This window comes from Xenopus laevis, chromosome 1L, assembly GCF_017654675.1.
Source record: "Xenopus laevis strain J_2021 chromosome 1L, Xenopus_laevis_v10.1, whole genome shotgun sequence".
Lineage (NCBI taxonomy): Eukaryota > Metazoa > Chordata > Amphibia > Anura > Pipidae > Xenopus > Xenopus laevis.
The window spans coordinates 217,711,416-217,725,832 of record NC_054371.1 but is presented as its reverse complement, the minus strand read 5'-3'; the positions used below and the strand labels follow the sequence as shown (position 1 = coordinate 217,725,832).

Below are 14,417 nucleotides of genomic sequence, written 5' to 3'. Positions count from 1 at the left end.
CAGTGGCCTCAAAGCAGGTGCTTATTTTTGAATTTCAGGCTTGGAGGCAAGTTTTGGTTGTATAATAACTAGATGTACTGCCAAACAGAGCCTCCTGTAGGCTGCCAGTCCACATAGTGCCTACCATATAGCCAATCACATTCATTATTTGGAATGCCCAAGTTACTTTTTTCATGCTTGTATGATTCCTCAAGTTATTTTACAATTGAATGTGGCTCACGGGTAAAAAAGGTTGGGGACCCCTGTTCTACAGTGTACATTGCCATGTCGTTTGAACTCATATTTAATTTGATTTACTTGTAAAAAACTATTCGGTTCATCTTACACCTAAATATTTAGAGGTTTTACTTGCTAAAGGCAATTAAAAAAAGAACGTCTCAAATGACAGCCAGTAGGTGTCCCCACAAATTCATCATTTAACTTGGATATTTATCACAGACCATTTGAAAGAATTTTGGAGTTTCAAAACAGCAGCAACAGCCTTGAAAATCATAGCTTGTGTTTACCATTTGGCACAACAAAGTGTCCAGGGGAAAAAAACTGTATAGGATTAAATATAAATTATATTCCAGAAATTCATATAAGTGCAAAGGGGTCATCTACGAAGACCGTGGGCAGGGTCTGGCTGCACTCTGTATTATGGGGCAGATAAAAAATGTGCTCAAAATGCAGAAGGCAGAGTTGGAGAGTGCAGGACCCTGATGTGGCTGGTGATCCCAAAGTTACGACGTGCAAGTCTCCCACAGCTCACCACAGCACTGTTTTCCTGGGGGGTCAACTGCAGGTATCTGTGCTCTGAAACAGAGAAATACCGAGTGCAAAGTGGAAAAAACATGGTAGACTGTGAAGTGTTGGACTAGGAAACCAGGGGCCCACCAGAAAACTTTAGACCATGGGCCCACTCTCCAAACTATTTTTCCTTCTCACCTCACTCAACCTTTTTCATGGTCTTTGGTCTCTTATTTTCTTTGTTCCAATACATGAACATGAACCAAGCCAAATGGTCAGAGGCAAAAGGACACCTAGGCTGCATCTTCCCATTCCATCTATTCAGCTGCAGCACTTTTACATATATGGAAAAAGATGGCGACCAATATGATTTATTTATGGTCCTTTATTTCCAGTTGCAATTACTGAAGCCCAGTTTAGAGATTTGAGTGAACGAAATGTGGCCTTACCTCTTGGGTACCTGTTTCTTTGTCCGTCATGGCAATCACAGAGAAATCCCCGTATCTGTCTCCGTTGGCATCGATCGACACCTGCCCGGCAATGCCTGTGCCCATGGCATGCAAGGAATTAGAAAATTAATTAGTTCAAATAGCTCCCGCTCCAAGTAAAATAAAACAGTGAGTTGACAGATTTTTACAGGCCACTACAACAGGAAATCTCATCAGGCTCCAACATTTTTGTTGGCATTCCAAAAGAAATTGTAATTTCATCTAAGTGTCTGCATTCCTGCAAAATCTGAACATTGCTCCGCTTTTTTTTTCTTTTTCCTTAAAGTATGTGACCTCTGTAATAGGGATATGACAAGAACGATTTAGGACGTTTGGAATACAGTGTGCAAATATACAATTGCTCCGAATGTGCGTGATAATATGGCAGTGGCGCAGCTGCAAAAACAATGCATTAGGAACAAGGAGGACATGCACTGCTTCTTACGTTGTACCATATTGGTAAATTTATCTTTTATATTAACTGGTGATGATGTACACAATACTAGGCTAAAGTTATTTGCAATCTGTCTTCATTATCAACCATGATATTGAATGTGGATTTTTATCTGGTGGCCAGGCATCAGTCAAGATATCCTAGAAAACAACTTGGAAGTCAGTATGAAAGATGAATAGGCAACAGTCTGAATAGAAAGATAACCAAAACAAAGTGAGAATAAAGATAAAATTGAAGCCTTGCACAATCTTATTTTTGGTTGCCAGGGGCAGTGCCCTAGACAACCACACAGCATTCTCAGTTGCAGATGGGAAGAAGAAAAATAGGATGGCTAATGTAAAAAACAAACAATTTAAAATTGAAGACTAAGGGGCACATTTACTTAGGGTCAAATATCGAGGGTTAATTAACCCTCGATATTCGACTGTCGAAGTTAAATCCTTTGACTTTGAATATCGAAGTCGAAGGATTTAGCGCTATTCGTTCGATCGAACAATTAAATCCTTCGATACAAATGATTCGAACGATTTTCCTTCGATCACAAATTGGCTAGAAAGCCTATGGGGACCTTCCCCATAGGCTAACATTGAGGTTCGGTAGGTTTTAGGTGGCGAAGTAGGTGGTCGAAGTTTTTTTTATAGAGACAGTACTTTGACTATCGAATGGTTGAAAAGTCGAACGATTTTTCGTTCGAATCGTTCGATTCGAAGTCGAAGGTCAAAGTAGCCAATTCGATTGGTCGATGTAGCCAAAAAATACTTTGAAATTCAAAGTATTTTTTATTATATTCCTTCACTCGAGCTAAGTAAATGTGCCCCAAAGTGTTTGGTCCATCTTTAATATTAAGTTAATTTATAGGTGGATTTTCCATTTTAGCATTTTTGATACCACCAACTTTTAGGCACCATGGCACCATGGACATTTTCTAACATAGATAATTTAATAGTATAATGTTATAATGAATGTTATATACTGAATTTTCAGATTCAGGGAATGGGCTGGACTGGGTCCCCAATGGGCCCTGGCCTTTATGGGTTCTGCTTCCCCAGGCCCTCTTCATGTCCAGAATCTGGAATGCGGTGGGAATGGTTTCTGGCGCCGCAAGAGGTGATATGTGGTGGGGGGAGGTGACAGAAGGGGTGGGTTGCCTCCCAGGCTGGGGTAGTGAGTAGTGATTGGTGAATTTGTCCCATTTCGCCTCGCCAAAAAATTTGTGAAATGCACTGAAGTCTATAGGCACCAAAATTATTTCGACGCCCACGACAATTTTTATACGTGCGCCTATTTTGTCCAAATTCATTAAAATCAATGGGCGTCCGAATAAATTTGACACAAGACAATTTTTATGCGCGCCACTATTCAGACACATGGACAAATATTTTTGCGGAGGCGGATTTTTCGCCTCAGTTTCACGAATTTATTCACCGGCTGCCGAAAATGCAGAAATTTGCCGCAAATTCATGCCTGGATGAATTTATTATAACTAGTGGTGAGCCCTTGGGTGATAGCCCTCAGTGTACTCCAAACACCTCTGTCCTATAACAGCCAATATACAGGCCTTCAAAGCTACAGGGATCATCGTCAGAGGCTAGAGGGCTATGGTTGCCTTGGGCTGGTACAGAAGCCCAAAACTTAATCTGTAGCCTACTGTATATAGTTGTAATTCTCCTTTAAATGTAATTTACGTATATAAAATGTATAATAAATAAGAGAAAAAACTGGTTAATATAGGATTGAAGAATTTACATGGGCAAAGTTTGATGTGTCAAACAGCAGTTGTGGTAGAATTTGATATGAAAGCCAACCCTGCTATTCCCATTATATCCCCGGTTGGTTTTTTATTTGTTCAGCCTTCTCTGAAACCTTTGTCTGTTCAACTTATATGTTACAATGATTTCAGCATAGAAGGAATGTTTGGCTTGTTAACCATAAATACCCACATATTATAAGATTTCTTCCTCCCACCATCATAATTCAGCATTTAAGACTTAACTCTTAGTGGGCTAATTACTATGGCTTCTTGCCATCTTCCCACTTGCTCAGAAACTACATTGGCAGGGAAAAATATACCATATTTCTATAACAGGATTGACATATCATATAAGGGTCCTATGATTTCTATACACTGAGACCCCCTGCAAACAGAACATTATGAAGGTTAAAAACAGACACATATTCACCACCCTTGGTGTGTCCCCAGCATGCAGAAGTGATGTCACATGCACTACTACACTACTACGCATGACACCACTTCCTGTTACATGTGACATCATTCTATCCACTACCCGCTACAGTTCACCTCATACCCCCTCACTCCTGCAGCTGGGCTGGGGAGATTTTTACAAAAAATGGAATCTATTATATAGGCACCAGAGAACCACCCTTCCCAAAGCCCTAGACATGGGCCCTTGCGTGTCTATATATAAATATGACTCTGTTCAACTCTGACACTTAGCATTTGAAATACATAGATTGAGTGATGCAAAACAAAAAAAGGAATATAAACTAAAAACATAAATAATGAAAGCTAATGGCAAAGTATGTACAAATTGCAGTGTATAGTATAGTACAAGTTATGTTTAAGGTAAACTACCCCTTTAACAGATATTTATGTCTCACATTCATGCCTATACAAATACGGTGTTTCAGAACTGCTTTGAATAAAGAGGTGATTTACCAATAACAATTTAGAGGGAAAAAGAGAGGTATTTTGGGTTCTTTGGGCAGCAGAGGGCACCATTAGAGCAACTATTTCTGTTACCTCTTCTGTGAGTAAATATAAATAGGTTTCCTGCGCAGAACAGAATGTGTTTTGCAGAACGAATATAAGAAATAAAAGAACTGATACCCCTATTACATATAGCAAATATATTCACTTTTATCACATTCAGTGCTTAAATCCCAGGGAACTCATTTATTAACAGTGGACAAATTTGAGCAAGGGCTGTAACTAATCACTGATGATGAAGATGTCGTGGTCTGCACTGGGTTTAACCCAATAATCCAAAAAAATTGGGGTTTTCAAGCAATAACCCCCAAGGGATTCGAGAGAAAAGCCCAAAAAATTCGTAAGATTCGGGTTTTCGCTTGATTTTATCAAGTTTTTCCAAGATCCAATTTATTTGAGTTATTTTAATAATAAATAAGGTAAAATAATTCCAATTTTGAAGAATGATTTCCTTTTTTTTAATAATAAAACAGTAGCTTGTACTTGATCCAGACTAATATATAATTAATCCTTATTAGAGGCAAAACCAGCCTATTGGGTTTATTTAAGTTTTAAATTATGTTTTAGTAGACTTTGGTGGATATTTACTAAAACTCAAGTTTATCTGGTCAGGCTTTTTGTGGCAAAAACTCAAATTTGTCATGAAAAAAATAATTTCAAATTTTTCGAGATTTGTTATACCCCGATGCTGCAAAAATCCGGCATCTCAGACCTGTTGAGGTCATGTATAAGTCAATTGCAGATGTCCCTATCCCAATTTGAAGATGTTGTGGTCTGTGCTGGGTTTGGCCCGATAATCTGAAAAATGTTGGGGTTTCAGGCAAGAATCCCAAAAAAATTGTATAGTAAAAAAAAATTGTACGATTCGGGTTGTTGCTTGATTTTATTACGTTTTTACACGATCCAATTTATTTGAGTTATTTTAATAATAAACAAGGTAAAATCACAGGTGAGAGTTTGGTCAAGCTTTATTTAATAAAAAAATGAGATAAATTGGATTTTAGTGAATAACCCCTTTAAAGTATGGGGATCCAAACTATGAAAAGACCCCTTATCCCAAAAACCCCAGGCCCTGAGCATTCTGGATAACAGGTCCCATAATTGTACTTCAGTATCTAGTCAATAAACCTTAAAATCCATTCAAGCTCCTTATCTGCAAATAAAAAAAAAAACATTGCTTCCTTTGCCATGGACTCTTTTCATTAAACACAATAGCCCTATGAAAATGGACGATTAGATGGAACAATACAGGAGTCCAACAAATCCTCGTTTGTTTAAAAAACAGAGATTACATGAAAGGCTCGTCTTGAGTGATGTCACGGCATTCTTAGATAAGCACGTGCCTACTACAACAGCAATGGGGAGAGCAAAATGGCGGCTATGAAAACACGGCTGGCAGTTGGTATTTTATCAGGCCCTGATTTAAACAATAACACATTTTGTAATGGAGAAGATTAGAATTCGTCCAATAAGGAAAACCTCATGTACTTTTGCAATGCTTTGTTTATTGCACAAAACAGAATGAGAGCATTTCTTCCTTCTGTGCCTATTGTTATACTTGGCTCCTTCCTTTGGGTTCTACTGCAGAACCACATGGGGATCGTTGGCTAGAGTGAAGTAGAGTCTAATGGTACCTGCATCCTATTAACTTATTCACAAGTATGGGACCTCTTATACACAATGCTCAGGACCTGAGGTTTTCTAGATTATGGATCTTTCCATAATTTGGATCTTCATACCTTATGTCTAACTAAAAAATCATGTAAATATTAAATAAACCCAACAGGCTGGTTTTGCTTCCAATAAGGATTCATTATATCTTAGTTTGGATCAAGTACAAGTTACTGTTTTATTATTACAGAGAAAAAGGAAATCATTTTTATTTGTTTATTAATTTTTAATTTTTTTTTACATTTTTAATTATTTGGATAAAATGGAGTCTATGGGAGAAGGTCTTTCCATAATTCAGAGCTTTCTGGATCTGCAGGTTAAAGGGCACCTGTTGCCATAAAATATTTTCCCCCCTAATAGGCCTAATAGAGTCTGCACTCCGGTTGGGGGTAACAGTGGTTTCTTTTTTAAAAAATTGGCACAGCAAATTGGCACAGCCAGCAGTAGAACACCCACACTGGGAGGGAGCTCCTGGTGCGAGCGTCCATGTTGTGCAATGAGTGGCTGACGTCACACATAATGAGCAAGTTGCGGCATTCTGCACATGCGTGTGCCCCAGCATGGCCACTCGAACCGGGAGTTCCCGATCGGTGTAAGTGTCTTAATGCTGACGGGAGGCAAATTCTTTTTAAAAAACTACTGTTACTCCGAACCAGAGTACTGGCTCTATTAGGCCGCACCTTTGGTGGGGCCTAATAACAGGTTCCCTTTACGATCAGGTCACACGGCAGATTCGCCCGGCAACAAATCTCTTCATCCGGGCGACTAATCTCCCCCAACTGCCTCCCTTGCCTTCCCGTGGGCGAAAGTGTAAATTTGATTTCCGAAATCGCCGAGTGCCCTCCCGCAGTCGATTTACATTTTAGCTGGCGGGAAGGCAGGGGAGGCAGTAAAATGTACATTTTTTTCCGAAGTCGCCCATAGTTTCCTCTTGAGGCAACTTCGGGTGACTTTGGAAAATGAATTGCGCCGAGTGCCATCCCGCTGGCGATTACATTTTAGCCGGCAGGAAGGCAGTTTGGGGAGATTAGTCACCCGAAGAAGAGGAGATTTGTCGCCGGGCGACTTATCTTTCCGAATCTGAGCGTGTTCCCTGACCCTTTACCAAACGATTACAGGCATTTGACTGGTTGCCACGGGTTAATGGCCCAGTGTTTATAAATGACCCCCAGTGTCCTCTAAACTGGTGACCATCGTACTGAGCATTAACAAACACAGCAACAGCAGCATGGAACGACTGGTACCTTCATATGTCCTGTTCCACATCTGTTGTACAAGTTTTTCCCCATCCTTTTGGCTGAAACCATTCTTGAGAAGCTCATGCAGCGCTAGAGCATAAAGAATAATCGCGTCATGAAATCCTTCCACAAACATGTTCACCTGCAATAGAAGGGGAGTAAAAAGTAATTATTAGGAATTTTAGACAAGTCCAACATCTTTGAAAAGACCAAGTTATTTGTCTATATATTCTCGAATGGTTTTATTCACAGGGCCCCCGGGAATTGGCTGAGTATTATGATATCTGGACATGATCAAACATTTATTATTAAGCAGAATAATCATTCTGACCCACTAATAGGTTTATACAATGCAATGTCATAGGCAACGGAATAGTTTATCAGCAGTACTGCAGAACAGGAGGATCATAATGGAAAAGATGATGAAATGACAATAAAGTACATTAAAATTAGGGATGCGCCGAATCCACTATTTTGAATTCGGCCAAAACCCCCGAATCCTTTGCAAAAGATTCGGCTGAATACTGAACCAAATCCTAAAATACTTTAGTTTGGATCACCTTGATTTAGATTTAGAAGGGTTATGGTTGCAGCCCCTCATCATATTTACGAGAGCATATCATGCTATGTCCAAACATACTATACAGGTATAGGACCTGTTATCCAGAATGCTTAGGACCTGGGGTTTTCTGGATAAGGGACCTTTCCGTAATTTGGATCTTCATACCTTAAATCTATTGAAAAATCTTTTAAACATTTAATAAACCCAATAGGCTGGTTCTGCTTCCAATGAAGATTAATCTTAGTTGGTATCAAGTACAAGCTACTGTTTTATTATTACAAAGAATAAGGAAATCAATAATACAAAAGTCAAATACAGTAAGTAATCAGATACATGGGCATCCACCCAGCAACTAGAGTGATAAGGAAGTGCAGAGATTTAAATCCATAGGGACATACCAAATCTATAGGTCCCTACACTTATATTAAATTTCAATTTTCATGATAATTCTCCTTTAAATATTCCAATAAAGCACAAGGTTAACAGTCTGCTGCGTGGAAACTAAACCAACACTACGGATAATTGTGATCAATAACACTCAGCAGTATCTGATTATGTTTGGAGTTCACAGTTAATATGTGTACCTAAATTATTAAACTGATACAGATAATCCCCGTATTTAAAATATCACCTACACTATGAGTGAAAAAAAAGGGTTGGGTCAAACTTTCCCATGTGAAAAGTGGAGCTGCAAAAACATTGAAGGGGCCATTCTTTATTCCCAGCAGGACCCGAGTGCTAGAACCAGCCAAGCACCCAATGAGCACCCAATGAGCACTTGTGTCCCGGGAAATGCTGCACTCTACGACTTGCGCCGATATATGTGAAACACACGCAGTGGATATCGGTGCTGAAATGCATTTTCCTGCCAATATTCTCTCCATGTGGCGATGTGGGTAACAAGAAGGAGCAGAACATCAGCTTGACTCCAGCTATGGAGCCCAATTTGCCTTTGGAATGTTTTTGTCTAAAGAATAATCAAGACTAGTCAACTGAAAGTAACCTGTGGAAATTCTATAGGGGTCATTTACAAATGCCCTTGCTGCAGGAATTATTATTATTAACATGTATTTATAGAGTGCCAACATATTGCCAACATATTGCGCAGTGCTGTAGAATGTGGAATGAGGAATCCTTAGGGGCATAAAGACATGCTCCATACTAATTGGGGTGGACTCGCAGTAATGTTAAGTTGAGGACTAAAGGATTGTGCAGTGCCAGGTGGTTGCCTTCATTGCCTTCATTGTAGGCTCTCAAGTTTGTGAAATGATTTATTTTTGCTTATGCCGGAAGGCAACTGGGGCATTGGGCATACATTTCTGATTGAACAATACTTACCACCTACTACCATTATTTGTATGGGAATCTTTTTTTGAAATCCCTAACAGTACCCAGGTACTTAATTAAAGGGCGTGTAAAGGCAAAAAAAATAAAATCCCATTTTTACTTTCTTTAATGAAAAAGAAACCTATCTCCAATATTCTTTAATTAAAAAATGTGTACCATTTTTATAAGAACCCTGACTGTATGCAGTGAAATTCTCCCTTCATTTACTGCTGTGGATAGGAATTGTCAGACGGTCCCTAACTGCTGAGCAGGGAAACAATCATACTTATGAACAGCAGGGGGAGCCCCCGCCTTACTTCCCAGCCATGCAGAACTCAAGCAGCTTTGTTAATGACGATCCCTTAGCAGCCCAGATCACACTGAGCATGTGCACAGTCTTAGTCTTGCAAAGATGTACAACAAAGTTACAAGATGGTGACCCCCTGTAGCCAACTTTGAAAGCATAAATTATTTGTTTGATTAGGCTTGTGGTGCAGTAAGTTCATGTTTATATTTAGTATACAAAATACAGCATTTCTAGCCTTATTCTATTTTAGACTTTACATGCCCTTTAAATATGTCATTATCTTTACCTTTAGTGAAACAAATGGATTGATGCTACACCTAATATATTGCTGCTATGCCCAGTTTTTTTAATATGTATGTGTATTTTAAATTTAAAATAAATAAAGTATGTTTTACCTAATATATTCCCAGTAGTGAGACCCCCCGTTTAATGAATTCTCCGCTATACGGATTCTTTTCTTAAATCCATACTAATCATTCAAGTTGGACTTGCGGTACAGACGATGTCCTTATGGCCAGCCATAGGCTCAGGCAATTCAGTTATATGTGGATCGGTTAAGGAACAGAATCAGTCCATGGTTTCCTTGTTGACAGGGCATGTTTATTAGTCAAGTGTGATCCTAAAATTATTGCTTGGAAAATTCAATAAAACATTTACCTTTCTTTCCACTGAGTTTCAGAGTTTAATCAAGTCTATGGATTGTTCATTTTACCATAGCACCTCACCTGACATTCTACCACCTAAAGGTTTCACCTTTAAAGGGGTGATTCACCTTTAAGTTAACTTTTAGTATGTTATAGAATGGCTAATTCTGAGCAACTTTGCAATTGGCCCTAATTTTTTCTTTTTTTACAGTTTTTTAATTATTTGCCTTCTTCTGACTCTTTCCAGCTTTCAAATGGGGGTCACTGACCTCATCTAAAAAAACACATTCTCTGTAAGGCTTCAAATGTATTGTTATTGCTACTTTTGCTACTTTATTACTCATCCTTCTATTCAGTTCATCACCTGTTTATTTTCCAGTCTCTTATTCAAATCAGTGCATGGTTGCTCAGGTAATTCAGACCTTAGCAACCAGATTGCTGAAATTGCAAACTGGAGAGCTGCTGAATAAAAAGCTAAATAACTCAAAAACCACAAATAATAACAAATTAAATCCAATTGCAAATTGACTCACAATATCACTCTCTACATCATACTAAAAGCTCATTTAAAGGTGAACAACCCTTTTGATATATCTGGCAAATATATACATATAAGAACAGGATTCTTTAGGCAATGCACATCTTAACCAATAAACATCAATGATGTGTTTTTACATAATAAACAAGAACTGTCCTGCTGGCTTTCTTGATCCTATATCTGCCCAATTCTTTAAGGGCAGATTAGTCGCCTGGCAACAAATTGCATCTTCTTCGGGCGAATAATCTCCCCAAACTTCCGCTCTGCCGGCTAGAATCTAAATCACCGGTGGGATGCGGAGTGCTTTGTTTTCTGAAGTCGCCCAAAGCTTCCTCGTGAGGCGACTTCGGACGCCTTCGGAAAACAAAGCACTTTGAGTGCCATCTCGCCGGCGATTTCGATTCTAGCTGGCAAGGAGGCAGTTTGGGGGTCGCCCGAAGAAGAGGCGATTTGTCGTCGGGTTACTAATCTCCCCAAAAGGTGAGATCTGCGGGCTGCTGCAGCCTGAGGCAGCAACCCCGATTCCGACCCCCTCTCCCACTCTGCGCTTAAAAGTTTAGCGTTGGAGCAGGTCAAAAAAGGGCTGCATCGCTAGTGCAAAAGCACGCACTGCAAATTTCCTGTTTAAAAACTGGAAATTCGGCTCTTAAAGTTACAGGAGGCGTTTTTTTGCTGCCCCTTGTAACTGGCCGTTCACTGCCGCCTGAGGCAAGGTGCTCATGCTCCCCGAATATCGACATGTGTCTCTGCCCTTACAGTTAGACATTCAGTAACCAAAGAGACATTCCGTGATGATTGCAATCAAGAACAGGACTAAATCGTTTGCAGCAATATTTTCCCACGGTCCTGATTGGACTCTCATTAGGCAAATATCACATTTAAATATTCCACTGTGCATTGTTCTCTCGCACAAGCTTCCTTTTCAGAGAGCCGGTTCATGTGCCGTAAATGTTGGTGATTTTGGCTAATGGCTACAAAATATGTTGTGTGTGTTTTAATCAAGAATGCAAAGAATGTCACATTGTTCCAGTTCTTGTAAGGCTATTTAATATATAACACCAGAAGTCCCTGTATAACTAAATGTGACAATCACCAGCTATGTAGAGGACTCAGCTTCAAAATCTACTTTATTACAGTCAATGTTCCCTCTATAATAAACCTCTCACTCAATGTTTGTTGGTTTCAACTGCGCACACACACACACACACACACACACACAGCACAGGTACAGGTATACGTTTTCGTTGTGTGTGTACAATTCTATTAGGAATTAAACCTTGTTTTTGATACAAATTGTAATGCTTGTAGGCGGTGGTGTGCTGCCTGTACTTTCAGGCATAATAATTACAACAGACCTTACTATTGTTCAGGCATGGGATCCGTTATCCAGAAACCCATTAATCAGAAAGCTTTGATTTAGAGGAAGGCTGTTCCTATAGACTCCATTTCAATCAAATAATTCGATTTTTTTTTAAAAAAAATGAAATAATAAAAAAGTACTTGATCCCAACTAGGATATAATTAATCCTCATTGGAAGCAAAATAATCCTATTGGGTTTAATTAATGCTAAAATCATTTTTTAGTAGACTTAAAGGGGTGTTCACCTTTAAGGTAACTTTTAGTAGGCTATAGAACAGCCAATTCTAAGTAACTTTTCATTTGATTTTCATTAGTTATTTTTTATAGTTTTATAGTTATTTGCCTTTTTCTTCTGACTCAATGTATGGTTGCTAGGGGAATTTGCACCCTAGCAACCAGATTGCCTAAAATGCAAATTGATGAGCTGCTGAATAAAAAGCTAAATAACTCAAAAACCTTGAATAATAAAAAAATGAAAACCAATTGCAAATTGTCTCAGAATATCACTCTCTACATCATACTAAAATGTATCATCTCAAAGGTGAACCCCCTTTAAGGCATGGAGATCCAAATTATGGAAAGATCCTTTATCTGGTAAACCCCAGTCCCAAGCATTCTGGATAACAGGTCCCATACCTGTATTATATGGAAGAATCAAAATAGTAGACAAATGAAACTTAAATCAACACCCTCTCCTTGACCTGTGACCTTCCAGAGAAGGGGCAACAAAAATGTTTTTTTTTTATTTTGATCATTTATTTATATTGCCTCTTCAATCTGGGGATGTTGAGAATAGAGACAACTGTTGGGGTGGCTCAACTTTAACTGAAATCTTAGTATGCTATAGAATGGCTAATTCCAAACAACTTTTCCATTGGTCACCATTTTTTTCTATTTTGAATTATTTTCCTTCTTTTTGCGACTCTTTTCAGCTTTCAAAAGGGGGTAACTGACCCCATCTAAAAGAAACAAATGTTCCGTAAAGCTACAAATGTATTGTTATTGCTACTTTTTATTAGTCATCTTTCTATTCAGGCCTCTCCTATTCATATTCCAGTCTCCTATTCATAGCAATGCATGGTTGCTGGGGTACTTTGCACCCTAGCAACCAGATTGCTGAAATTACAAACTGGAGAGCTGCAGAATAAAAAGATAAATAACTCAAAAATCACAAATAATAAAAAATGAAAACCAATTGCAAATTGTCTCAGAATATCACTCTCTAAAAAGTTAATGTAAAGTTACTAAAAGAAAGGTGAACAACCCCATTAATTTAAGTCTTATTTGCCTGATGATTTTCAAAAGTTTACATAAAAAAATCCCCCAAAAAACAATGCCAAACCGTGGGAATGCATTTTAAAGCCTTGGTACATATGAGACTCCTTATTCCAAGCACATTTTAATAACGTTATAGATTGCTACTGTCGTGCAGGCGTATTTGGCATCAAAATCTCATTAAAATTACTCACTGATAAATTGAACTAAACCACACCACACATACAGCAAATATTTCCCTTGGCCGGTGTCCAGGGAGCAGCATAAGATAAGAAAGGAATATGCTCTGTTCCTAATATTTTTACGACCTTGTCAACAGCAAAACATTATGCAGTTCACTTCCAGCAAGGAATACGTGCTTCAGTTTTAAACTGTTTATATTAGGCAGCTGTTAATTGCGCTCCTGCATTCTAACAAGAGCCAGCCAATAGAAGCTAATTGCTGATTGGTTACATTTTACACGATAGGGTCTAAAGAAACATAAATCCCTTTAATTCTCAGGAATATAAATGTGCTGTTTTTATATGGACAGGTATGGGACCTGTTATCCAGAATACTCAGGACCTGGGGGGCTTCAGATAAAGGATCTTTCTGTAATTTGGATCTTCATACCTTAAATCTACTAGACTAAAAACATTAAGGGGGTTATTTATCAAAGTCTGAATTTATCTCAATAGTTTCTGCTAAATCCGCTCGGGTTTTTTACACTTATTTATTATTACATTTTCCTGAAAATTAGCTTTGCGGGAAAAAAATGATTTTCACGATTTTTTCCTATTTTTTAATTTGATTTTCACGAATTTCATGATTTTTCCAGAATTTTCATTTGAAAACTCCAAAAACTTCGGGGTATTGCACGAAACCCAGCGCACATCAAAAAATCATTGGGAATTCTCCCATTGAATTATATGCAGCTCTGAGATGCTGGATTTTCAGATTCTGACTTTGCCATCCTAAGAGTTTAATACATTTCGAAAAATTTGTGATTTGCATCTGGAGTTTAGTAAATAACCCCCTAAATAAACCCAATAATATGGTTTTGCTTCCAATAACGATTAATTATATCTTAGTTGGGATCAAGTACAAGTTATTGTTTT

General features: G+C 38.4%; 1 protein-coding gene across 4 annotated transcripts in view; it reads right to left on the bottom strand.

Annotated features, from left to right (window-relative positions):
• Positions 1 to 14,417, bottom strand: part of npr3.L (natriuretic peptide receptor 3 L homeolog) — a 58,914-nt gene that overhangs the window by 7,226 nt on the left and 37,271 nt on the right. For all 4 annotated transcript variants that reach the window (XM_018243315.2, XM_018243325.2, XM_018243333.2 and 1 more), the window contains 2 exon segments: positions 7,315 to 7,450; positions 1,179 to 1,273 (listed from right to left, as the gene is read on the bottom strand). In XM_018243315.2, the coding sequence (XP_018098804.1) occupies positions 1,179 to 1,273; positions 7,315 to 7,450 (231 nt within the window).